Genomic DNA, 23,564 nt, shown 5'->3' on the forward strand with positions numbered 1-23,564 from the left:
ATTATAAATTAAATTTCAGATTGAAAAATATTTGATAAACCGTTAAATGTAATCGTGGTAGCTGAACGAAGGAGAGAGACGAATTTCAAGCCACTTATGGCTTCAATAATCTCAAAAAATATTTCTTAACCCCAAAGCAATGTAACAAGACGTTTAAATATCTGTCATGAGGAAAAGTCATAAGTTTGGCCTCTTTCGCGGTTGGTACCGATTACTCTTGTTCAGGGAAAGGTTTTTAAATTCCTAAGGTGAGCTTCCGCAAAGTTTGTGAGTCGTGAACACTATCCAGTGCAACATTGCCAAGTCTGTCAGTGTTTTCATGTGATGGTCCTACCCCGAAGGTCCGAATTGTCCGAAGCCCATCTGATTGTTATTGAAGCAATCACAACTCGAATTGTATTATTTGCAACAGTTACATTAAGAGAAAGTCACTGGAAATTCTTGAGTGCAATTTTTGTGACGTGAACGTGCGTATTTGCTTCCTTAGACTGTTGTCTACCGTTATCGTCCAAACAGCAGTAATAGTCTGCTGCGTTCGTTAGAACCGCAATGAACTTGAAATGCGAGGTGTGGCTATTTCTTGTCGTTATTATCTCATTATTGATGCATATTTATTGCCATGTATTTTCAGTTTGCTATTAGCTGTCTGGCTGGTTTAACAATTTGGTTTTTGTCCATGTGCCTCATAATCCAGCAAAATGAATAAGCTTCTTTTCTGGCCTTAAGTTATCAGCGTCTGTCATCTAATGGCAAGAAACCTCTTCAATATTTGGTGCTTGTGTTCTTCATGATTCTGGATCACACTGAACTCCACAAAAGAAGATGTTCAGTAAAAAGGCAAGCATAGATGTCAAGAAATCTACCCAAAAATTTTTGGATGGGAAACGTGACATTCCTACAAGGTTTAGGCATCTAAAAATTGTTTTGGGTAAAACTTTATATTTATACAAGTCCCACATAAACTAAGTTGACCTTCCTTAACTAGATCATGCTGAACCAAATGATGCAAAGTCGCTGCTTGAAACATACTACAGTCCAGTTTTCCATATTTTTTATGATTCTTTTAGTACAACTGAATCAACCCTAAAGCAAAAAAGTAAGCTTCCTTCAGATGGTTTAAATTTCAGTTTCCTCTCAATAAAGTCTTTGCATTAGGCCACAGAGTACAAAGAGAAGAGCTGGATGCAGTACTAGTCTTGCTTGAAAAGATTTTGTTGCTTCTCCCCGAGCTCCTTCAGAAAAGATGGCAAAAACATGCCCTGACTCGCTTATTCAAGCGTCTTTTGCATCCAGCCAACAATACGAAACTCCGGAAAGATTCGATGAAGTATTGTTATCAATAATTTATCTGACTCTGAATTTTTTTTTACAAGTTTCTGATTTTTGTGTAGATTGTTTATTTTGTGGTATCAAATCTTGGGAGAGCAAGCAGATGGTGGCATTCATTCCATGTTTGCCTGCTTAGTTCCAGGATTTCCTCACCAGCCTGCTTACTCATATCCCAACGGTGCACCAAGTGAGTACTTTCAGTGTCTTAAATTTATAGCCAAATCAAATTTATTAACCTTTTGTAAATAACGAAAATAGGCGTTGCAATTGCGACAGAGCTTTTACCACTCATTCCACCACAGGCCGGTGAAAAAGGGATAGACGATTCTTGCAGATTTTATTTGGACTCGTTGATGGAGTTTATGATTACCCAGGTAAATCTTCGTCTCTCTTATAAGGAAACCGTATAAAGAAAAGCCATCATGTTTTTCTAGGTGATGCGGATCGAATGGAGAGATAAACATTTAGGCCGGCCACAGCGTTGTTTCTCCTTTCTGCTTCAAAAATTTCAGACCTACTACCTTCCACATATATTCCCGGAAATTTCGGATCGGACCAACGTCTACCGGCCTGATTTAGGTGCGTTGGTGTATCGCTCATCACGCAGAAATGATTATTTTTTAATTAAATTGATTTATGTTTTTATAAAAAATACATTATATATTTATTTACTTATTTTTATGTTTTTGTTTTTCAGACATAACGAATCTTCGGCGTCTTGGTCCGCATGATCCAAGCAGCAATTCCAAACAGCCTTTTATTTCCTGCCGAGTGGTCGTGTTAAAGTGGTTAGCTAATCTCACCCATGTCCCACATTCTACCCACCATCAGGATACTCCCTTCGCAACTTGTGCCGCATTTCTTCCACAGCATCTTGGCTCTCCGGCCATGGACTCCTCATTCTACAGTCAAATATCAGAAAAGGAGGCTCCATCATACATGAGGTAGATTTGCTTTGTTTAGTTTGTAAACACAGATTTTAATATTAGACTTTTTCCCTATGCCAAAATCAGCGAACAACACCGAAACGAAGTAACAGTTGTCCAAGATGTACTCTTTGGTTCTCGAGAGAACGTTAATCTTGTGGTGGAGCTGTATCGGCAGGCATTTTTATTGCCTTTACAACAGTCTCCAAGCATCCGAAAAATTCTGTCTTTGTATCGGGATTGGATCCACAGAAAGGTTTTAATTGTACCTTTTTTCTTCTCATTTGAATAATTTTGACGCAATGGTTCTTTGTATAGGTTGATGCTCCTCCTTTCATGTGTGAGCCGATAGAAGATTCAGGACCGAAACGTAATGTTTCAAGAGAACAAACACATGTTTATGCTGGGATGCAAGTATGAAATTCGCTAGTTGTTTTGATACGGATATTAAATAGTATCTATGATTTTTCTGTTTCAGAATGCCTTGCAAATTTTCATTACGCAAGTGGCTAGTGTGTTTATGAGTTGGGTACCTCAGGGGTCTTTGGTTTTCCTGGAAGAGCAGGTGGATATATGCAAAAGGGTTTTGAACATATACCGTTATATGGTTATGAACTCTCCAATGGAACAAAAAACTTGGTAAATCTTATCTCTTGTTCAGCTATTATGAAGAGAAAATTAATTCATTTGCTGTTTCCAGGGAGCAGTTGCTTCTCGTTCTGCTACAGGTCACCTCACAAGTACTTGGCAACAAAGTACCTGACAAAAAAGAAGATACACTAGGCAATCGCCTAGCCCCGGCATTGTTCCAGACGCTCATTGTTACCTGGATACGCGCCAACCTTAATGTCATTATTACGGTAGATCTCTGGGATCAGTTCGTCCAGACTCTTTCAGGACTCACTGTTTGGGAAGAACTTATTCGTGAATGGGCGGTAAATAATTAAACCAATTAATTAAGACTTTACCATATTTATTTGTTGTTATTCAGAAAACGATGGATATTCTTACAAGAGTGTTGGCGAAGAACTTGTACCACTTGGATCTAAGTGACCTTCCGCTGGATCGTCTAAGTGAACAGAAAGCCAAGAAAAGAAGAGCTGGCCGTGTCGAATTACTCTCTGGCTTAGGGCCGTTTCCTCAAAACATTGTGCCCCGGAGCGGGCAAGTGAATACTCCAGCAACAACCCCAGTGTCTTCGCCACCCACCACAAACGTCGATGCAACTGGGCATCATTCTGGTAATGCAGCACAAGAAGAGACACGATCGGCAAGTGGATCCGTTAGATCACGAAGTTCCGTCATGACTCCCGGCCACTTTGCTCATCAACAGCGTACTCGACATAGCAGCTCGGGCGACACCTCGTTAAAAACTGCAGACATGTGGAATATTCCTCGCACTGCAAAAGTCGAGCGAAGTCGCAGCGAGGGCAATTTCGCGCGCAAACATCGTGTTGGTGGAACACGAAACCGGTGCAAACGCTACGATCACATCGCAGTTCCATGTAAGCCAATTCAAAACTATTAATGCGCATTGGTGCTTGACGAACGGTGTAGTGCCAAGCCATTACCTACCCGTGACATATAGCCACCTACAACATAGTGTTGAAGCTTCCGAATTGTTCTCAAGATGTAAAACATTTTGGGCCGAGAGCAACCGACAAAATGTCATATTTGTTCCTTATTTTTTATTATTTAAATTTTCAGCCTTGCCATCGTCCGTGGAAAATAAAATCACGCGCATGCTGACCTCAGAAACTCTATCAACGGCACAACTTTTACGACGTCCTCTCCAACCTAGAAAACAGTTTCTTCGAAAGCGTTCTCGCTCAATGAATTCAATTAAGCATTTAAAAGGTGAAAAATAAAATCTTTAACCTAATTAAATTCAATTAATTTCATTGGTTATTTTATAGGATTTGATGAAAGTGGCCGGTATTCAGATTCTGAAACTGAATCTCGTTCACCTTCACCTTCCAGTGGAGTCGAAACGAATTCTTTCAAAGATTCGCCAATGCAAATTGATGTCATGGGTTTGGATCAAGGATTTGGCAAGTTCATTAAAGCTTCTGTAAAAAGCGTGAGTAATTTATTTAGTTTTTTACGATTAGATGGTGTTGATGGAGACGCGTCTCACAATCGATCGGTCATGTTTGGCGGAAAGGCCAAAGGCTGGCTTCCAGATGTGGCCGTTGTCATGTGGCGTCGAATGCTTGGAGCTTTAGGCGATCCCAACGAAGTCCGCAACCCTCAAATTCATGCAGCTATCTTTGATTATTTGGTGGAATTGGGGTGTATACTAATTAAGGTAATCATTTTAATATATTTATGATTCATTGGGAGGGATGTGACATCGATTCTTGTTTTAGATTCGCCAAAATCAAGGTGTCAGCCTTGACAATGTGTCTACGCCGCCTCTTCCCACTTTCGTTCCACCCGTCTTAATTCTTGTGCCATGGTGTCAAAAGGTGCGTCTCATAACATTTGGTTCATACCTCGATTGGATTCTACTTTTTTTCTGGAAAAAATTCAGGCGCTGGCATTACCATCCTCCTACCATAAGGGCAAGACGTTGGCACTACGTCTACTTTGCACAATAGTAGCCCGGACTCATGATATTCCTCTTCCACGGAATCAACTGTTGCTCTTTTATCGGGCTATCCATCATGCGCTCGTTGGTCAAGATCAGGTAAACAGTTTTTTTTTATTTTTTATTATTGATGACATGACATTTCTGTTCGCAGGATGCCATTAATACAGTTCTCAAATTCTGTGGAGCGCGCTTCTTTTCACTTCAATTACCCGGTTATTCGTTGCTAATGTTGGATTTTCTTCATGCCGCAAACACCATCATTTCTAACAACGACCTTAAAGGGGTAAATGTTAAATTATCTTACGCCTCTCTATTAATTAAAGTGAGACATTTCTTTATCCAGAGCTCGCGTGTTGAGGCTATTTCGTTAGTTGGCTCGTTGCTCTTCTTCCCAGAGACTCTTCCTGATTTACCGGTGCTTCAACCAATACCCAACGAGTACAACCTTGTCCACTGTAACGACATCAAAGTATAGAAAGCTCATATATCCAGCTTTTATTTCTTATATTGTAAATATTTTTTTATAATAACAGGAACACGTCGTGGCTTTGGTACTGAAATCGGCTAAACGCGAAGCCACAAGCGTAGGCCGGTGCGTGGCCATATCCAGTTTGGCTGTGTATATTTACTGCCAATTGGCTCATGGCACAAAACACGCTAAAGTTAAGGAGGCTATTGCCGTCCTTTTAGCTGTGCTCAAGGTAATGAAAATCATTGGCACTTAATTCTAATTTTCGTCCCACAGGTGCTTTGTTTGCACCTATTTTTATTTCACAATTTAGCTTGCTTTTTGCTACGCAGATTAATGCTTGACTCATTGTGTTTGTCGCCTTTTGGCTTTGATTGATGACTTTTGTTTTGTTTCGTATCCTTGCCCACCTATGTGTGTGTATTTGTCCGTCGCCGTATATGCGCAGCAGTGCATACCCGCCACCCAACCAAAATCCTCCTCAAATTCGGAGGTTCGTTAATTATTTTTCATATAAGCCTCTAATCCTCAAATCTTAATTTTTAAGAACACATACCCAATTCGTTTGGCAAATTGATTCATTTTTTTTGTTTTCTTAGCCATTCTAAATTAGTTCTGCTTGTATCACGTAACTTGATTCACATAATAACAGCTAACATTAGTAAGCTGCTATTAACCTTCTCCAAACACGGCCAATGGCCAATGTTATCAACAGTTGAAAGATTTCACAGCTAAAAGTTTAATTGCTAATCTTTATCCTTTTGTAGTTTAAAAATCGGCTTATAGGACAAGTGGCGTGTGATATGCTTCTTCTTCTCTGTGACCATGCGGATTATCTTCTCGAGCAATATCCGGATGTTCCACGTGCTATTATTGAAGTAAAAAGACGTTATACAAAAATCATTTCGAAATTAACTAATTTCATTTTTAACTTGTTAGGATTTGTCTCACACGTTGTCTGCACTAACGGCGAATCAAGGCTGCAATGATCAGACAAAACGATTGTTGTTATCCTTGTCCATTTGCCTGGGAGAGTGGTGCATGCGAGTACCGGCGGAATCCTTGCTGAAACCCCTTGTCCAGCCGAAATCACCATCTTTATTGGAAACGGTTTTTCGCGTCTTGAAATCAGTTGCCACTGGAAGCAATGTTGGTGGTGGAGGGCATGTAGTGGAAAATCGCCCGCTGGACATTGGTGTTGCAGACCCGAGCATTGATAATGTAGGGGAGCATCTATCAACGCTTAGCCCGTCTCAGTCTCCGCTTTCTAGTCCGACCAAGGACGGGTACAACCAGAGATCAACCAATGCCAAGACAGTCCCTTCTCCTGGAGAGAATGAAGCAAATATTCGTGCAGTTCGATTAGCTGCTCGAATGGTTCGTGAAATTTCGTATGGAAAACAAGTGGCGAGTAAATTAATTGAATTTCTTTAATGGCTAGGTGATGGATCATTTGATCAATCATATCGGACACTTTCCAATGGGAATCGGTGCTGCCCGATTGAGTTCCATGGTCTGCGAACATGACGACTTGCCACATTTTCAAGGCGATGAGCTCTCAGCGGAACTCTTTCATTCTCCATCTGTCCAGTTCTTCATGTTGAACAAGGATACATTGATGTCGTTGGTGGAACTCCCCACGTTAGAAGCCACTCGGGGGAGCGCAATGTCCGGTCTTCGAACGGCCCATTCTCAGGTAAATTATTTCCCCCCATATTCTATCGCTTAAGTTTATCAAATCACCTTCATCCAGGTGCGAATCATTTTGAGAAACCTCGGTGGCAAATTCTGCTGGGATTCGTCGATATTGTATTCGCTCAAAGATGATTCAACATTGACACGTTTAACTAAACCGCCTCTACCGCCATTTTTTACCGCACGTCCTTATCAACGCGAAGAGTTAATGATATCTTCATTCATCGGTGGAGATGGAGCCATCATCCAGCCATCTCCTCCGAGACTTTCAGTGCGTCATCGACCTCCCAATTCCATGCCCAAATGGGAGGATACTGCCGAAGACATGGACAACCTTGAAGACCTTTTGCTGTTTATTGGACATACAAGTCCTGAATGTATTCCAGCCGGAAGGCAAGCAGACACGTTGACTACGCCACCTCCTCCTCCACCGACCATGTTACCCGAGCAAGAGGAGGAAGCGCTAAATGCGCTACTCCATCAAAAACACATCGAGCTTGATTTCTACCAAAAGCATTCAAATGAACAGTGGTAGGGAAACATCGCTTTTAGCCTAATATGATGACAATGAAATTTATTGGACCTTGTGTGTGTGTTCATTTTTAGGATGAGAGGGCGCCCGGTTGAAGAGCCTATACCGGAAGATCCACAATCCCCTTTCCAGTTTAGTCGGATGCTCTTTTCCCAGCTTGGTTTAACATCATGGGATAAAAGAGGACAAGTCCAACTCTTAAAGAAATGTGATAAACTTCTTCGTGAGTTAAAAAATCTCGATAGCCAGGTACAATTTCATTTATCAAATCATTCATGAATGATAATAGACGTTGGGGATGTATGTAGAAATGCCGAGAAACGCACAAGATTGCCGTCATTTATGTAGGTGCCGGCCAGGAGGACAAAAACTCAATTCTTACAAATTCCGGTGGAAGCCAGGCGTTCGAAGATTTTGTTGCTGGTCTTGCGTGGGAGGTTAGTCCTTAAAGCAAACAAAAAAAAAAACAACGTGTGAATGGCCTTTTCGATTGCGGTTTAGGTTGAATTGGAAACGCATACAGGCTTTCTTGGCGGTTTGCAGCGCAACCGATCCACAGGCGAAACAGCTCCTTATTTTGCCACATCTTTCACTGAAGTTATTTTTCATGTATCGACTAGAATGCCTTCACACAATCAAGACGCTCTCCTTCAAAAAGTACGTGGTTTTACGAGGCATAGGAAGCCGTTGATTACAAGTCTCATTTTCGTTATATAGACCCGCCACTTGGGTAACGACGAAGTCCATATTGTATGGTCGGAACATTCGCGTGATTACCGCCGAGGCATTATACCAACAGAGTTTTGCGATGTTCTCATCACCATCTATCCACTGCCGAATCAACTATTCCGCATCCAGATTACACGCAAACCAGACGTCAGTAAAAAACTAAATCGCATGCAAATTCAACAATTATATGTGATTTATGTTTCAGGTCCCGTTCGTAGGTCCACTCTTCAACGAGAGCATAATAGACAAACGTGTGCTTCCTGGGTTGGTACGTGCTACTGCTCTAAACGCATCTAGGGCGACGCGATCCACCATCCCCTACTTCCATACTTTGTAAATTATCTTTAACTTCAATTTTCTAAAACTCTTGAGTTCTTAACGTTACATTTTTTACGCTTAGTTACGAAGAAAGATACAAGGCGTTGGAAACGATTACACAAAACCTTCAAGAACCAACGACGTTCGAGGATTTTTGTGTACAACTTTGCTGCCCAGGTATACCTATGCCTACAACTGGATCGTCCGGTAACTTGTCAGGTACATGAAAATGCAAAATGAAACGTTTTGGATGACATTATTTCTTATATTTGCGCGAAGGTTCATTTTTCAATAACATGGAAATGCCAGGGAATCCTCCATCAGGACCTCCATCTAGTTCGGGAGGCCATGTTACGTTCTCGTCTGATACTTCGTATGGATTTGCGACATCCCTCTTCCGTCAAAACCCTGGCCAAGAAAATAAACAAAGAGGTTGCTTAACTTGTGGCCTATTGTTGAACTGTTTAATAATTTCTGATTGTTTTCAAAGGATTGGAAAGCGCCGGTTTGTCTGTCGACATCGAGGAACCGCATTACGCGTCACCCAAAGCGAATAAACGGCTGTCATTCAAACATACATCACGTAAGATATCGGGTTTCGGTAACCCAGATTGTTGAAGAAACGAAAACAAAAGTGTCTTGATTGACGGTGATTCGACATTCCACACACATTTCGACGAACTAGATTGTACTTTACATATTATGCAATTTTTCAAAAGCTTCAACGTTCCCCAGTTCACGTCTTTCATAACTTAAGAAATAGAAAACGGTAGGATTTAAGGACATTGAATTAAAAAAAAAAGAATGGACGTGCAATCAAGTGTATCGCGAGCTCGCTTCACACGACAAGTATATCGCAGATCACAAGCTCAAAGGAAAAAGACACTTGTCAAAATTCGTGACACTTGCTTCGTTTGATTTTTTGTTTTGTACCTTTTTTTTTTTTGTTCTTAGTTTAAGGCGTGGAATGTCTCGTAGTGTTAAGTAATCAATCCAGCTACCTCTCGTTCTTCCCTTATTGTTACCACCGTGTGTCGTTACGTGCACGCGCATTTCTTTATACAGTACTTTCGTCTCAGCTACTTCGATCCGCCTTTCTTTTTCTCTTTACCACATTTCGAATTTTCTTTTCTTCCACTGCTCACTTGTTTTTTTGGTGTTTTTTGCCCATATTTATATAAAGAAAAAACCATTTCTATGTGTTGTTTTTCTTATTGTTTGCCTTTAATAAACAACAAACCCGTGACTTTATCGCCATGGGAACATGTGTTTGATCGTTATTTGCATCATCGTTTGGCTACTATCGTTGGTCATAGGTTTTATTCCTTGTAGACAAATTGCCATTTTCAAAGTGTCATGCCGAGCGTTTCCAAACGAAATGATCTTTCAGCAGCTTCAACACGTTCGTCGAGAACTGCACAGCAGAGATTTCCCGGCGCCAGAGGCAACACGAAAGGTAGCAGTTCAGGTCACGAAAAGAATCAGGTAGACGACACAGCCAAGAGTGACGTACCTTCGAATCACCTCAGCGAAGTCGATAGGGAATGGTTCAACATTCGAATTCGGGATCTCGAGGAGAAATTAGCAAGGTGATTTCATTTTTTTTAAACGTTCATTGCCTCATTTATTTTTGAAATTATTCGTGTGATGGAGGCAGAGCTCTCGATGAACGGCAAAAGTTTGAGAAGGAAACTGTAGCGGCCACAGATGTTCTCGATAAATTACGTTCGGACAATGAGGACATCATCCAATATTTGCATCGTAAGTTGCAAGCTCGAGACGACCAATGTACCGAACTTAAGGAGAGACTTAAAGGATTACAAATGGTGTTACATCTGAATGTTTATTACCTTTTTCACAAGTTTTAACGAGTTTCATTTTGGAAAGGCCCGCGAGAAAGAAAGCGAAGATTATGAACGTCAGTTAGAAGTTTCCAATCGAACGTACGGCAACATGGAACAGCGACTGACTAGTGAAATCAAATTATTACGTGAGTCGAATCAAATATTCAATAAAAAAAAAGGCACTGATTTATCGCTTCAATCGATAGAGGGGAAACTGACGTCTCTAGAAGAATTTCGAATTCAGAAAGATCTCTTTGAAAATCAAATCAAAGAGGCACACGACAACCTGAAAAAGAAAGATGAAGAATTACCCGTTCACTTGGAACGTATGGAACGGCAGACAGTGTTGCGGATCGAAACGTTTGATTATACTCCCAACATTTTCATAAATATTTGACAATTATTCGGTTATTACGTAGGATGAAAGAGGAGCATGCGAAGGCCATCAAAGAAATTGCCAAGGACATGGAGAAGAAAGCCATGACGAAACTAACGGAAACATCACGTAGAGCACTGGAAGAGAACACTATGCTATTGCGTCAAGTATACCTGTTCATTAAGAGAAAATTCGTGATTATCACCTATCAATTCCGACAGGTGGCTGTTTTAGGAAGCAAAGTAGTAACGATCGAATCACAACTGGCAACGGCTAGATATCAAAATCAAGGGCTGAAAGCGTTGCTTAGCCGGACAGAAAGCAAACACGAAGAGGCAGCTAAACAGTTGGCAGCTGAGAAAAGTGTAAGGTTATTGAAAGATCATATTTTAAATGCAATTTTAAAAATGTAGTTGTTTTTGCAGAAGCGAAAGACGCAGGTGAATATTGAAGGGCTGGCTCAAAGGAAAATCGTCCAATGCGAAGAATTAGAGAAAAAGGTGAACGAACTTTGCGCCGAGAATGAAGATTTACAGAGACGATTGAGCCAACTGGAAGAAGAGCGTTCCAGACAGAAGGAAACGATAACCGAGTTGAGCCACGCCAGCGAAAAGGCTCGAGATTGGCTCTCCAAAAACAAGAAGAAATGTGACATTCTTTCGCAAGGCATCCAATCGGCAAAACGAATTATGGCCGCAGTTTTGGAGGTAATTGATTGCCATTTATTTCTGATAGAATATAAATTCTTTTTTATGTTTGAATGTGATATAGGCCGACAAAGATGATTTAACAGCAGCAATGAACCAAGTAATTGACTTTATTAACGAGGATTTCGGTTCTTAATGGTTTGAATATTGGTACGTACTTGCTGTGCATTAGTTTTGCATATCATTATTGGCGGTCAGATTGCTTTCCGTATTCGTTCCATCCCAATTGTATTTTTAATTTTACAAAATTGAAATGTTTTTACCATCGTGGGAATATTCTTTTCGGTCGATGTAAATCATGACATTTTTATCCTACCTTTAATTGATGTCGAATAAATGTTGCAATTTACAACAGAATCATGGTCATTGATTTTGCACAGCGAACAGATAATACGCTTGCACGACAAGACTAATTTATTTTTTTATCTTTCGGCTGATGTTTCCATTAAACGTGTTTTGCCAATTTTGAGCTTGATTTGATTTTTTACTTAATACTTTACCCTAACAAATAAGCCCGACAAAATCAGCCCGGCAAAATAAGCCCGACTTTTTCTATATTATTTTATTTTTTTCAAAAACCCTGATATTATTATAACTAAACATGACGTATACACACAATTAATCAAGGATCACGATAATAGACATCATTTTCTTGTAGCACTTGTGGTTCCTGAGTTATTCAAATTCAAAAATGACTGTGGTGAAACCACTTTGATTACCTACAAACCGCGCCACAAACGGGAAAACGAATACTTTTTCCTGAATTAGCGTTCAGTTTTGGTTAGTGCAAGTAAGTTTTATAGAATTTCAAGTAAAAATTTTTATCTACATTTTTTAAACGAAAAGTCGGGCTTAAAAAGTCGGGCTTAATGTCGGATACATTTCGCTTTAACTGCACTTCATTCGATCAAGCATTATTATGAGATTTAAATATCTAAAAAAAATATAGCCTAGCTAACGTTGTTGAAATGTTTCGTTTAGGTGACAAATAAACAGGACTCGATGACATAACAGTTTATCTTAACTGCACTCGCATACGCATGATCTTTGTCGAGTCCTACAACGTAACAGGCTTGTTAATTGCCATAATTGGAGCATTGTAGTATTCACGGATAGTTACCGGCTAGTAGCAGATGTTTGCAGCGGGGATAAACTGCACGAGTTTTAAATTTCAAAGCACGTGTCATCCAAATTTGGATGGCATTGAAATCGATACTGGGAAAGAGCCACACAAACGGAAAACAACTGCGCATCCCACGAATTTTCAAGAGAATTGATTTCAACAAAAAATTTAAGGTGTGGTTAGAGTCCAAAAACCTGTTGATTCAACCTTGGAAATTCTAATAGCTTGTCGCCACTTTGTTTTGCTACAAGGCATCGTGATCATCTTCACCACTGATATATAATCAACTTTAGTTCAAATTAAGCGTCCTTGAAAAATCACGCAGGTTCAACCGCCATTAAAAATTCCATAAACGGAGCTATTATTTCAAGTTTTTTTTATGTGCAAATGCTACTGAAAGTTTATATCTATAACGATTCGGGGAGATCCCGTACGCAGCATCATACTTTAGCTTTCTAATGCGAAAGAAAATGTTGGAATCTCTCACTAAATATAAAGCCTGCGAACACAATGATGTGATTACAAATCCTGGTTTACCCTGCGTTGATTATACGATGGGTTTTTCGCAGAAAAAGAGAAATTTTCTCTGTTCCAAATTGAGATCTGGAACAACGTTGAGGCGAATAACCTCGCCAAGCGATAGGTAATGTTCACGAACGTGCGGTACGTCACGTTTTCCATACGTAAATCACGTGCCGTTCTGCTACCAAGAAATGCAAGTGACACACAAAGAAAAACCCACTTCTAATTCGCAAGTGCTGATGAACCATTTGAATATCGATTTTGAAAACAGAAATTCGACGTCGAATGTCTTTATAGAGAGTTTCTGGAAGCAAGAGATTGGAATTCCCAAATTTGGCTTTCCTGTTGCACGATACAAACGTGATTGCACGCGTGCCGCTTTTTTGCTAGCCAACAGTTTATCGAACTACGTTCAAGTTTTTTTATCGTCGCCCCCCGTCACTTTCTCCACTTGGAAAGTGAATAATAAAACATAGCAAACGCGGGTCAATGAAACACCGGGCGTCAAGTTGCCTTTATAAACCACCGGCATTCGAACCACTTCCAGTCGATTACTGAACACAGGAACAACAAGCCAGAACCACAAAATGATGGCCATTCGATTACTTTTGCTCGTCGTCCTTACCTGCATGTGCCTCACCTTCGTTTCTGCCGCTCCACGTAAGTTGCTGATACATCAGACCGTTTTAATGTCCGTCATTTATTTTATGGTATTAATTTCACGTTCGTTTGTCACAGAGAACCGAGTGAGTCGTGCTGCTGGCTGTTACCAGCCAATGGAAAAAGGATTATGTCGGGGACTTTTTCAGCGCTACTACTACAACCCATCGAGCAGATCCTGCCAGTCTTTCATCTACAGCGGCTGCGGGGAGAACGGCAACAACTTTCGCTCTTTCGGCGAATGCAGTCAAACGTGTCAGAGTTAAACGAATGTTTAGTACTTCTTTTACGTTACATAACAAAATCAAACTGCCTTCATTTTCATGTCTCTATCGACTTGTTTAAATTTGATCATGTTCTGGCATATATTTATATACATGAAATAACTTTGATTTTCCATCGCAGTGTTGAAATAAAGATTATTTTTCAAATCAATTTGATTTAATGAAACACATGCAACTAGGTGTGTTCTATACAGAACTGTATGCATCTATAAAATTCATAGACTCTTAAGGAAATGCGATGCTTCACTGGACTTGTAAATCGCCTTTAAAGGTGCGACGAGCATAAATAAATAACAAGTTATATCTATTAAGTGCAATCAAATAAACAAGGGTGTGGTTTTCTAAAATCAAGGATGAGAACAATAGACCTTGACAAACATTTGACACATGCGCGACACACGGGTCAGGTGAAGAACTCGTTCTGTCCTCATTTTCAAGTATTGTTTCAACATTAATACTATCTTAATTGCAATCAACTTAAAACCCTTTTTGTACTATGGTTTGAATCGCTTGTTTCTATTGGCTATCTAGCATCATTAATCATTGCAGGATGAGTCGTGCATTGAGATTTTTTTTTAGCTGCTAGGTCTTTGCAGGATATTGACCCCGAGTCTGATGGGGCGTTTCTCTTCTTCGCCAAGTTTTTCGTTTTTATTTTTCAAGGCCCTTTTTTTCGGCACGAAAAACGGCCGAGAAACAAGTTTTTAATCTGCAATTCAAAAGCGGTTCCTTAAAAAAAAAAAAATGAACGAATTTCATTTTTTTACCCTGTACGGTTTCATTCTTGGCTAATTCCATCTTGCAGACTACATCGTTAATTTACTACAGGAAATTACTACAAATGAATCAAGGTCTCAATAAACTAAGGTAATTAAATGGCAATCATTTTTCCTTGAAAGACTGCAATATCTGAACTTAGGAAATCAACCGTTGCGTTAATAGGAGCAATGTCAACATCTGTAACCGAAATAGCCAAAACTAAAAAACCGAACGTTATCCAAGGATAAAACAACTGTGCATTAAAAAGGACAAAAATAATTTTCTTTTATTGCACGACGAAGGCATGAAATTGAATATTGCAACATGTAAAAGCGTTTGGTTTGGGCCGGATTTTCTGCCGAATTCCGCAGGCTAGACAGGCAATCTGATTCGGGAATTTAGGCACTGGAACCTGTTTTCACGCTAAAAGCTGTAAGGTTTTTGAAGACGCATTTTGGAAACCTACATATATTTGCTCTATATAAGGATTTATGCCCCTTTTCATCTTACTGCGTCGTATGTACTCTACTTAAGGATACATACAGCCATTCTGCTGAATTTGGCATATAACTTAAATTCTAGCTTTCAAATTACAAATCGTTCGTTGCGCTCTCCATTTCAACTATTATTTTTCAAATTAACAATAAGCACATTTCTCTGTGCCAAAAAAAACAGGATAAACAACTTTAAGCTGAGTAACATAGAACATTTAATTTTCGGAACTGTTGAAAATAATATTTTAAACGCGCGCTTGGATTACTATGTAATATCCTGTGGAGCGCGCACTTGACTTGAAATAATTCCGCAACGTACGAGATGATTTTTTTTTTTCCCATTTAGAAAATGGTTATACCGGAGGCTATAGAAAACAAAAGGCGCTACCTGTTTTCTCGTAAATCGGAGATGTTGAAAAATTCAGCGATGCGGCAAACCAGTTTTTATCCTGGTACGCATCTTCCCATTCGATCTGAGTCTTCTTTTCCTTCTAGACGAGTTGTGTTTTTTTTTTTTTTACTATAAGCAAGTCCGATTTTTTTTTGTCTTTTTCCCAAGGATGACTTTGCGAGGTCATCTGGAATTTGGCAGTTAATGAAATAGGTGTAGCCAGCGTGTCAGCGGACCTATAAAGACCGGCCGATCGGCTCTTCTTCCTCAGTTGAAACACAGAAATTGCAAACGATACAACCACTTTGCTCTGTCTACTCGCCTACACCCAACAATACAAAATGTCCAAGACTTGTATCGTCATGCTTTGCCTCGTCGCCCTCGCCATGGCTGTCCCTCGTAAGTTAAAAAAAAAAAAATAGAATTCTAATTGCCATCACGTTTTTTCCTTTGATTTCAACTGCCAATTAAATGAATTGCAACTGTCGTTTTCAACAGAGCCGGCACCGCAAGTGCGAGCCCTCAAGTTGGACCCCGTTTGCCTCCTGCCTCCCATTGCGGACCCCACCAAGAATTGCAACAACTTCTCCGTCAGGTGGTACTTTGACGCTGTCGATGGTGACTGCGAAGACTTTGTCTATTCCGGATGCGGAGGCTCTGCGAACGTCTTTGAAAGCGAATTTGCTTGCGAGGTCCGCTGCGAGCACGTCCATGATCGTTTGAACAGCTTCGAGAGCGCCGAAAGCGCTGAATTTGTTCTTGGAAAATAAGCAATGTCTTTTCTCAATGTGCATGTAATTGTTACCTGTTTCGAGGAATTTAATTTCAATTAATTTTAATAATGGCTTATCGCCAGCTCATATTTGTTGACATTGTAGCAACCAGTCTGTTATAGCCTCAATGTAATCCGCTTAGCTCACTGTTTTCATTAGAATACATACACGAATTTTGTTTTTAAAAACTATTCCAAATTTGTTCTCGAATTATTCAGTCGCATCTAATTATTCAACAACGAAAAATAACATTGGAAATTATCATAATTCCGATGAATATGTACGTGCATAGATTATTCCATTTCCAGTTCAGGTGAATACTATCGTTGATGCACGGCAATTGCGCAATAGATTTCTGAATTTTACTAAACAAAAACAAAAGAAAACGAGTAAAGCAACACGCCCGGGGAATGAACTGTAAACCGGATAGTGATATGCAATTTTTTTTTGGTATAGTTTGCGGGATTTGTTGATTCCCTTGCCTGCAGGACAACATTTTCCGTTGGAAGGAGGGCGGTGAATGATGCAGCAGTTACCCCATCCCAGTTACAAGTGGTTATCATCTACTTTTTTTGTCGCTATCTGATGCAAGTGCATGAGCCATTTTCCGTATCACTATAAATACGGGCCATCCAACTGCTTCCTTGTTCACTTGAACGCGGCAAAAGGTCGACGAACGTCAAATTTCTCCCCACTCTAGTTCGCACAACTCAACCGACAATGTCGAACGTTTACGTTTTATTGCTTTGTCTCATTGCCTTTGCTTCAGCGGCTCCTCGTAAGTAAACATTTAGCATTTACACAAATGCGGAAGGTTAACGTTGATTCGTATAATTAACGCGTGCAATCATTAAATCTGCCATTTTTCACGATTGAATTCACAGAAGGTTCACTTCCTCTGTTCGTGCAAGAACCGGTACCGATTAATCCGGTTTGCCTATTGGCCCCAATCAATCCAACGGTGCGTTGTAATAACTTCTCGCTTAAATGGTACTACGATCCAAGGACCAGGGACTGCGAAAAAATCCTGTACTCTGGATGTGGTGGCTCTAAAAATCTTTTCAACTCCGAAAACGCCTGCGAGAGGCTTTGCGACTATGACAATTTCGACAGCTATGAGAGTGCCGAAGACTACTATGATTACCAGCCCACCTACAAGTACTTCACCTTTGGAAAAAAATGATTTGATTTTGTCCCAGTTGTTATTTTCCAAACGCGTTGTTTTGTTAAGCCATTAATATTTAACTTTTTGCTGTTACATTAGAAAATTGTTTGCCATTTGGTGCAATTTAGTTAAAGTGGCTTTCATCTTTTTGAATAAACTGCGTCTGATTGCAAAAAACAACAAGAATTTAAAAAAAATTTAGATTAGAAATTGGTATTTTTCTACTGCGAAAAAGTTTAATTGAACTTTTCTGGCAACGTCGCATTTGCGTCTTTCTCCGGTTTTCATTCAGACAACAAGTCGGCTGCGAAGTCAAACGAATCACTTTGCAGCCGTTTTAAAACACACTTTTCTCTTTTCTTCTTGATTACAGTCATATATTGTCATTATGTACGATCAGGATGAAGGTAAATAAGACTAGATAAATTTTTCACCTAAATTACGTGTCTTTATGCATATTTTTACTTAAGATCCCATCGATGATGAGGATGCCGAGGAAATCTCCTCTGAGCTCTGGCAGGAAGCCTGTTGGATTGTTATCAACGCATATTTCGACGAGAAAGGTCTCGTGCGGCAGCAACTCGATTCCTTTGATGAGTTTATTCAAATGTCAGTACAGAGGATTGTGGAGGATTCCCCCGCAATCGACCTCCAAGCAGAAGCACAGCACTCTTCTGGGGAGGTGGAAAACCCACCTCGCTACGTGCTCAAGTTTGAACAGATTTACCTCTCCAAACCCACCCATTGGGAAAAAGATGGTGCCCCGACAGCTATGATGCCCAACGAAGCCAGGCTCAGGAACCTCACATACTCTGCCCCGTTGTACGTGGACATCACAAAAACGGTACACAAAGAGGGTGAAGAACAGGTTGAAACCCAGCACCAAAAGACGTTCATTGGCAAAATTCCAATCATGTTGAGATCGACTTACTGCCTTTTGAACGGGATGAACGATCGTGATTTATGCGAGCTCAATGAATGCCCGCTCGATCCTGGTGGCTACTTCATCATCAACGGTTCGGAAAAAGTGCTGATTGCCCAAGAGAAGATGGCCACCAACACTGTTTACGTCTTCAGCATGAAAGACGGCAAGTTTGCTTACAAGACGGAAATCCGTTCTTGCCTGGAGCACTCGTCTCGACCGACGTCTACATTGTACGTCAACATGTTGGCTCGCGGTGGTCAGGGAATCAAGAAATCTGCCATCGGCCAACGTATCATCGCCATTTTGCCCTACATCAAACAGGAAATCCCCATCATGATTGTTTTCCGTGCTTTGGGTTTCGTTGCCGATCGCGATATCCTCGAGCACATCATTTACGATTTCGAAGATCCCGAAATGATGGAAATGGTGAAACCATCGCTAGATGAAGCTTTCGTCATCCAGGAGCAGAATGTCGCCCTGAACTTTATTGGAGCTCGCGGTGCCCGGCCCGGTGTGACGAAAGAGAAACGTATCAAGTACGCCCGTGAAATCCTCCAGAAGGAAATGTTGCCTCACGTCGGCGTCTCTGACTTTTGCGAGACGAAGAAAGCCTATTTCCTCGGCTACATGGTTCACCGTCTGCTGCTGGCTGCGTTGGGACGTCGCGAGTTGGACGATCGAGATCATTACGGCAATAAACGCTTGGATCTGGCCGGCCCGTTGATGGCCTTCCTCTTCCGAGCCCTTTTCAAAACTTTGATGAAAGAAGTTCGAATGTACGCGCAGAAGTTTATCGACCGAGGGAAGGATTTCAACTTGGAGCTGGCCATCAAGACGCGCATCATTACCGACGGCCTTCGTTATTCGCTGGCCACGGGCAATTGGGGCGACCAGAAAAAGGCTCATCAAGCCCGTGCCGGCGTCTCTCAGGTGTTGAATCGGCTCACGTTCGCTTCTACCTTGTCGCATTTACGTCGCGTCAATTCGCCCATCGGTCGTGACGGCAAACTCGCCAAACCTCGTCAGTTGCAGTAAGTGTTCTCCTTGAATCTATTAACCAGGAATGATTTTAATTACAATTTTCCGCTTAGCAATACGCTGTGGGGCATGGTCTGCCCGGCCGAGACACCCGAAGGAGCCGCCGTCGGCCTGGTGAAGAATTTGGCTCTGATGGCCTACATTTCCGTCGGTTCTCAGCCGTCGCCCATCCTCGAGTTTTTGGAAGAGTGGTCGATGGAAAATTTGGAGGAAATTGCCCCGTCGGCCATTGCCGATGCCACCAAAATCTTCGTCAACGGCTGTTGGGTTGGCATCCATCGAGATCCGGAGCAGCTGATGGCCACTCTGCGTAAACTGCGTCGTCAAATGGACATTATCGTCTCTGAAGTGTCGATGGTGCGCGACATTCAAGATCGCGAGATCCGCATTTACACTGACGCCGGCCGTATCTGTCGTCCGCTCCTGATCGTCGAGAACTGCAAGCTGTTGCTGAAGAAGCGCCACGTCGACATGTTGAAACAGCGCGAGTACATTAACTTTAGCTGGCAGGAATTGGTGGCGACGGGCGTCGTCGAGTACATCGACACTTTGGAAGAGGAGACGGCCATGATTGCCATGTCGCCCGAAGATTTACGTCAGGTATTAAAAGGGTTTTAGTTGTTCAAGTGTTCGAGCACTCGTTAAGCATAATCTCGTTTAATTTCTAGGGCAAAGATGCTTATTGTACGACGTACACTCATTGCGAAATTCATCCGGCCATGATTTTGGGCGTCTGCGCCTCCATTATTCCCTTCCCCGATCACAACCAGTCGCCTCGTAACACTTACCAGAGCGCCATGGGTAAGCAAGCCATGGGAGTCTACATCACTAATTTCCACGTCCGGATGGACACGCTGGCCCACGTGCTCCAGTACCCGCAGAAACCTCTGGTCACGACCCGATCCATGGAGTACCTTCGCTTCCGAGAGTTGCCGGCCGGCATCAATTCTGTTGTGGCCATTCTCAGTTACACTGGTTACAACCAGGAAGATTCCGTCATCATGAACGCTTCGGCCGTCGACCGCGGCTTCTTCCGCTCCGTCTTTTTCCGATCTTATAAAGATCAGGAGTCGAAACGATCGGCCGATCAAGAAGAAACGTTTGAAAAGCCATTCAGAGATCATTGCCAGGTGACATTGCACATCATTTATTTTTTGCGTTTATTAAAATTTAATATTTTCCATCGTTTTAATAGGGCATGAGGAACGCTATTTACGAGAAGCTGGACGATGACGGCATCATCGCTCCGGGACTTCGAGTCTCTGGCGATGACGTGGTCATCGGCAAGACGATCACGTTGCCGGAGAACGACGACGACCTGGAGAGTACGACGAAAAAGTTTTCGAAACGAGACGCCTCGACTTTCCTCCGCCATTCCGAGACGGGCATCGTCGACCAAGTGATGTTGACGTTGAACTCTGAAGGCAACAAGTTTTGCAAGATCCGCGTCCGCTCGGTGCGCATCCCGCAGATCGGCGACAAGTTCGCCTCGCGCCACGGCCAGAAAGGTACGTGCGGGATCCAGTACCGCCAAGAAGACATGCCCTTCACCTGCGAGGGTCTGACGCCGGACATTATCATCAACCCGCACGCCATTCCGTCTCGTATGACGATCGGTCACTTGATTGAATGCCTCCAGGGCAAAGTCTCGTCGAACAAGGGCGAAATCGGCGACGCGACTCCGTTCAACGACGCCGTCAACGTCCAGAAGATTTCGAACCTCTTGCAAGAGTACGGCTACCACCTGAGAGGCAACGAGGTCCTCTACAACGGGCACACGGGCCGCAAGTTGAACGCCCAGGTCTTTCTCGGCCCGACTTATTACCAGCGTTTGAAGCACATGGTGGACGACAAGATTCACTCTCGAGCCCGCGGTCCGGTCCAGATCCTCGTCCGCCAGCCGATGGAAGGTCGCGCCCGTGACGGCGGTTTGCGTTTCGGTGAGATGGAGCGCGATTGTCAGATCGCTCACGGTGCGGCCCAGTTTCTGCGCGAGCGTCTCTTTGAAGTCTCTGACCCGTACCGGATCCACGTCTGCAACCTGTGCGGCATCATCGCCGTGGCCAATTTGCGCAACAACACGTTCGAGTGCAAGGGCTGCAAGAACAAGACGCAAATATCCCAAGTGCGGCTTCCTTACGCGGCCAAACTCCTGTTCCAGGAACTGATGTCGATGAACATTGCTCCCCGTTTGATGGTCACTTGAATGCCTCATTAAACCCCTCTTTCTCTCTGGGTACCCTATGATTGATGTATTTCTCCCTATCGCCTGTCGGTTTTGATAATTATCGACTCGAATTTACCGAATAAAATCGATAGATGCAGTGAAAGTGGCATTTCTCGTTTATCGATTTGGTTCAATCAATTTTTGCCCTTTTTTATGCATTGATTAATTTCTTTCTTTTTTTTTTTCTTTTCTTTAGATATCTGCGGAGGTATGGGAGGAATGTGCCGAAAGAATTCCGCCATCATCGTATGATTGCAAAAAGGAGCGGAAAATAATAATGGCCCCGGTGCGCACTCGTGCCGGCCAAATATCGATCCGTCGAGTTAACGGTAAGTGACTTTGTGTTTCCGCCTAAACATTCTTGGAACCCAAACCTTAAATCTTGTTTGCTTCGTGATCAGTCGACCGTTTTTTTCCGCCCCTCTATTTATCAATATGCAAAACGGTTGCGTAAAGCGCAGCCAAAAAGAGCGATTCGTTCAATTTCTGATTTTTTGGATGGGATTTAACCAAATTTTCCTTTGTGTTTGCTTTGTTTTTTGAGTGTAGAGGGGAGGAGGGCGTAAAAGCAGCGAGTGTGAGAGAGCATTAAAAATACAAATGTCGTGAATACCGAACAGGAGTCGTCCGTGGAGGACGTGACGACCGACGCGTAAGCCCCGCCGAAAACTTAAAAAACCTATTGGCTTTTCCTTTTTTTTTTTTTTTTCTTCTGGAGAAACAAACTTTCGGAATGCCAATGTTTCATTCTCAACGCCTCTAAAAAAACGTTTGCTCTCGCATGTGTTGGATGGTGGGTTTGTGTGTACTGGCTCTTCCGCTTTTGTTGATTGAAATTTCTTTTTTTTTTTTTTTTCCCTTTGTTCCAGTGAATTGTCCAGTAAATTGTTGATAAAGAGTCTACACGATTAAAGTGCGTGGATGGATGTGTGCGCGAGCGACGCCGGATGTTTGTAAACGACGTGACATGCAGGTAGGGTCTGTGTATTGTAATACCTGGAAAGCCGTCTGAACTCGACGTCGCGTGCGCCCAGTTGAAAAAGACTGGAAGAAAAGCGCGTTACGTAAAGACGGCTGTCGCCAAGTCGTCGTTTTTGGCCGCAATTTTTGTAGTCAAAGAAGAAGAGACCTGGAATAGCGCAGTGAGAGTGAGGCCATAAATCGTGTGAAGCGGCAGGCGGTCGGCGCTAGCGGATCGATGCCAAGACAAAAGAACTGGGAAGAAGCAAAAAAAACAAACAATTGTGATGAACTGAAAGACGAGAAAGCGACATTTTGGCAAAAGCATCAAATGGCCAAAGTGTTGGTCCACCCGGTGCCCACCTTTCATATTTCCGAATTTAGCTGACGAGCCACACCCCTTCTTTTGAACGTCGGAAGAAAAATGATTCAGAACGAAGCCAACGCCAAATATAGGTCAACAGTTGTCATGTCGATCCTTTTTGTGACTACGCCCCGTGTCAATCTAAAATACGCCGAGGAGTCACAGTGGACGAAAAAAACAGCGTGCGCGTTCCAAAATTCTCTCGAAACGCCAAGGACCGAAACGACGCTTCTTGATAGACTCTCCCTCCTCTATGTAATATGCTGTGCGTGACGATGCTGATGCCAGCTGATGCCTGTCAATGTGACAGACGACGAGGCAATCCCGCGTCTGCGGTAATTCTGGTAGGCAGTTTTCTTTC

At 42.2% G+C, this 23,564-nt stretch overlaps 5 protein-coding genes across 7 annotated transcripts; all 5 read left to right on the top strand.

The window, feature by feature from the left end:
• Window positions 1-297: 297 nt before the first annotated feature.
• LOC130690929 (ral GTPase-activating protein subunit alpha-1-like) lies at window positions 298-9,871 on the top strand. Of its 3 annotated transcripts, none has more exons than XM_057513800.2 (32): window positions 298-928; window positions 986-1,096; window positions 1,156-1,327; window positions 1,392-1,516; window positions 1,588-1,703; window positions 1,764-1,908; window positions 2,027-2,273; window positions 2,343-2,511; window positions 2,574-2,669; window positions 2,734-2,894; window positions 2,956-3,190; window positions 3,247-3,760; window positions 3,963-4,112; window positions 4,172-4,563; window positions 4,625-4,723; window positions 4,789-4,944; window positions 5,000-5,131; window positions 5,192-5,317; window positions 5,382-5,549; window positions 5,766-5,810; window positions 6,085-6,195; window positions 6,257-6,694; window positions 6,759-7,013; window positions 7,071-7,543; window positions 7,619-7,793; window positions 7,853-7,981; window positions 8,046-8,201; window positions 8,262-8,420; window positions 8,479-8,606; window positions 8,674-8,810; window positions 8,871-9,023; window positions 9,082-9,871. In XM_057513800.2, exons 1-32 carry the CDS (start codon window positions 823-825, stop codon window positions 9,207-9,209), a joined length of 5,907 nt encoding a protein of 1,968 aa, XP_057369783.1. In that variant the 5' UTR covers window positions 298-822; the 3' UTR covers window positions 9,210-9,871. The 3 variants fall into 3 exon arrangements, with proteins under 3 accessions (XP_057369783.1, XP_057369781.2, XP_059353475.1); XM_057513798.2 differs by having other exon boundaries at window positions 5,769-5,810; XM_059497492.1 differs by lacking the exon at window positions 5,766-5,810.
• A 76-nt stretch (window positions 9,872-9,947) lies between these two features.
• Window positions 9,948-11,719, top strand: LOC130690939 (cilia- and flagella-associated protein 157-like). The gene is made up of 8 exons (XM_057513812.1): window positions 9,948-10,180; window positions 10,249-10,417; window positions 10,479-10,581; window positions 10,642-10,795; window positions 10,855-10,978; window positions 11,033-11,176; window positions 11,237-11,518; window positions 11,583-11,719. Exons 1-8 carry the CDS (start codon window positions 9,948-9,950, stop codon window positions 11,652-11,654), a joined length of 1,281 nt encoding a protein of 426 aa, XP_057369795.1. The 3' UTR covers window positions 11,655-11,719.
• Window positions 11,720-15,926: 4,207 nt separating this feature from the next.
• On the top strand, window positions 15,927-16,715 carry LOC130690948 (boophilin-H2-like). Its single transcript, XM_057513828.2, has 2 exons — window positions 15,927-16,150; window positions 16,250-16,715. Exons 1-2 carry the CDS (start codon window positions 16,093-16,095, stop codon window positions 16,519-16,521), a joined length of 330 nt encoding a protein of 109 aa, XP_057369811.1. The 5' UTR covers window positions 15,927-16,092; the 3' UTR covers window positions 16,522-16,715.
• A 461-nt stretch (window positions 16,716-17,176) lies between these two features.
• On the top strand, window positions 17,177-17,722 carry LOC130690947 (kappaPI-stichotoxin-Shd2a-like). Its single transcript, XM_057513827.1, has 2 exons — window positions 17,177-17,302; window positions 17,409-17,722. The coding sequence occupies exons 1-2, from the start codon at window positions 17,245-17,247 to the stop codon at window positions 17,705-17,707; spliced, it is 357 nt and encodes a 118-aa protein (XP_057369810.1). The 5' UTR covers window positions 17,177-17,244; the 3' UTR covers window positions 17,708-17,722.
• Window positions 17,723-18,010: 288 nt separating this feature from the next.
• LOC130690932 (DNA-directed RNA polymerase II subunit RPB2) lies at window positions 18,011-21,982 on the top strand. The gene is made up of 5 exons (XM_057513805.2): window positions 18,011-18,096; window positions 18,160-19,645; window positions 19,706-20,252; window positions 20,321-20,782; window positions 20,848-21,982. The coding sequence occupies exons 1-5, from the start codon at window positions 18,078-18,080 to the stop codon at window positions 21,856-21,858; spliced, it is 3,525 nt and encodes a 1,174-aa protein (XP_057369788.1). The 5' UTR covers window positions 18,011-18,077; the 3' UTR covers window positions 21,859-21,982.
• The last annotated feature ends 1,582 nt before the right edge of the window (window positions 21,983-23,564 follow it).

The sequence above is a fragment of the Daphnia carinata genome, chromosome 1 (genome assembly GCF_022539665.2).
Source record: "Daphnia carinata strain CSIRO-1 chromosome 1, CSIRO_AGI_Dcar_HiC_V3, whole genome shotgun sequence".
In the NCBI taxonomy this organism is placed as follows: Eukaryota; Metazoa; Arthropoda; class Branchiopoda; order Diplostraca; family Daphniidae; genus Daphnia; species Daphnia carinata.

What these genes read in the sequence shown, in the direction of transcription:
- LOC130690948 (XM_057513828.2), top strand. Translation starts at nt 16,093, where the DNA reads ATGTCCAAGACTTGTATCGTCATGCTTTGCCTCGTCGCCCTCGCCATG. An exon ending in CCTCGCCATGGCTGTCCCTC is followed by an intron (nt 16,151 to 16,249) that starts GTAAGTTAAAAA and finishes CGTTTTCAACAG; the next exon opens with AGCCGGCACCGCAAGTGCGA.
- LOC130690939 (XM_057513812.1), top strand. Translation starts at nt 9,948, where the DNA reads ATGCCGAGCGTTTCCAAACGAAATGATCTTTCAGCAGCTTCAACACGT. An exon ending in ACAGTGTTGCGGATCGAAAC is followed by an intron (nt 10,796 to 10,854) that starts GTTTGATTATAC and finishes GTTATTACGTAG; the next exon opens with GATGAAAGAGGAGCATGCGA. An exon ending in TTATGGCCGCAGTTTTGGAG is followed by an intron (nt 11,519 to 11,582) that starts GTAATTGATTGC and finishes AATGTGATATAG; the next exon opens with GCCGACAAAGATGATTTAAC.
- LOC130690929 (XM_057513800.2), top strand. Translation starts at nt 823, where the DNA reads ATGTTCAGTAAAAAGGCAAGCATAGATGTCAAGAAATCTACCCAAAAA. An exon ending in TCCACTGTAACGACATCAAA is followed by an intron (nt 5,318 to 5,381) that starts GTATAGAAAGCT and finishes TTATAATAACAG; the next exon opens with GAACACGTCGTGGCTTTGGT. An exon ending in AAGACGCTCTCCTTCAAAAA is followed by an intron (nt 8,202 to 8,261) that starts GTACGTGGTTTT and finishes TTCGTTATATAG; the next exon opens with ACCCGCCACTTGGGTAACGA.
- LOC130690932 (XM_057513805.2), top strand. An exon ending in GCCAAACCTCGTCAGTTGCA is followed by an intron (nt 19,646 to 19,705) that starts GTAAGTGTTCTC and finishes TTTTCCGCTTAG; the next exon opens with CAATACGCTGTGGGGCATGG. An exon ending in CATTCAGAGATCATTGCCAG is followed by an intron (nt 20,783 to 20,847) that starts GTGACATTGCAC and finishes TCGTTTTAATAG; the next exon opens with GGCATGAGGAACGCTATTTA.
- LOC130690947 (XM_057513827.1), top strand. Translation starts at nt 17,245, where the DNA reads ATGTCGAACGTTTACGTTTTATTGCTTTGTCTCATTGCCTTTGCTTCA. An exon ending in CTTTGCTTCAGCGGCTCCTC is followed by an intron (nt 17,303 to 17,408) that starts GTAAGTAAACAT and finishes TTGAATTCACAG; the next exon opens with AAGGTTCACTTCCTCTGTTC.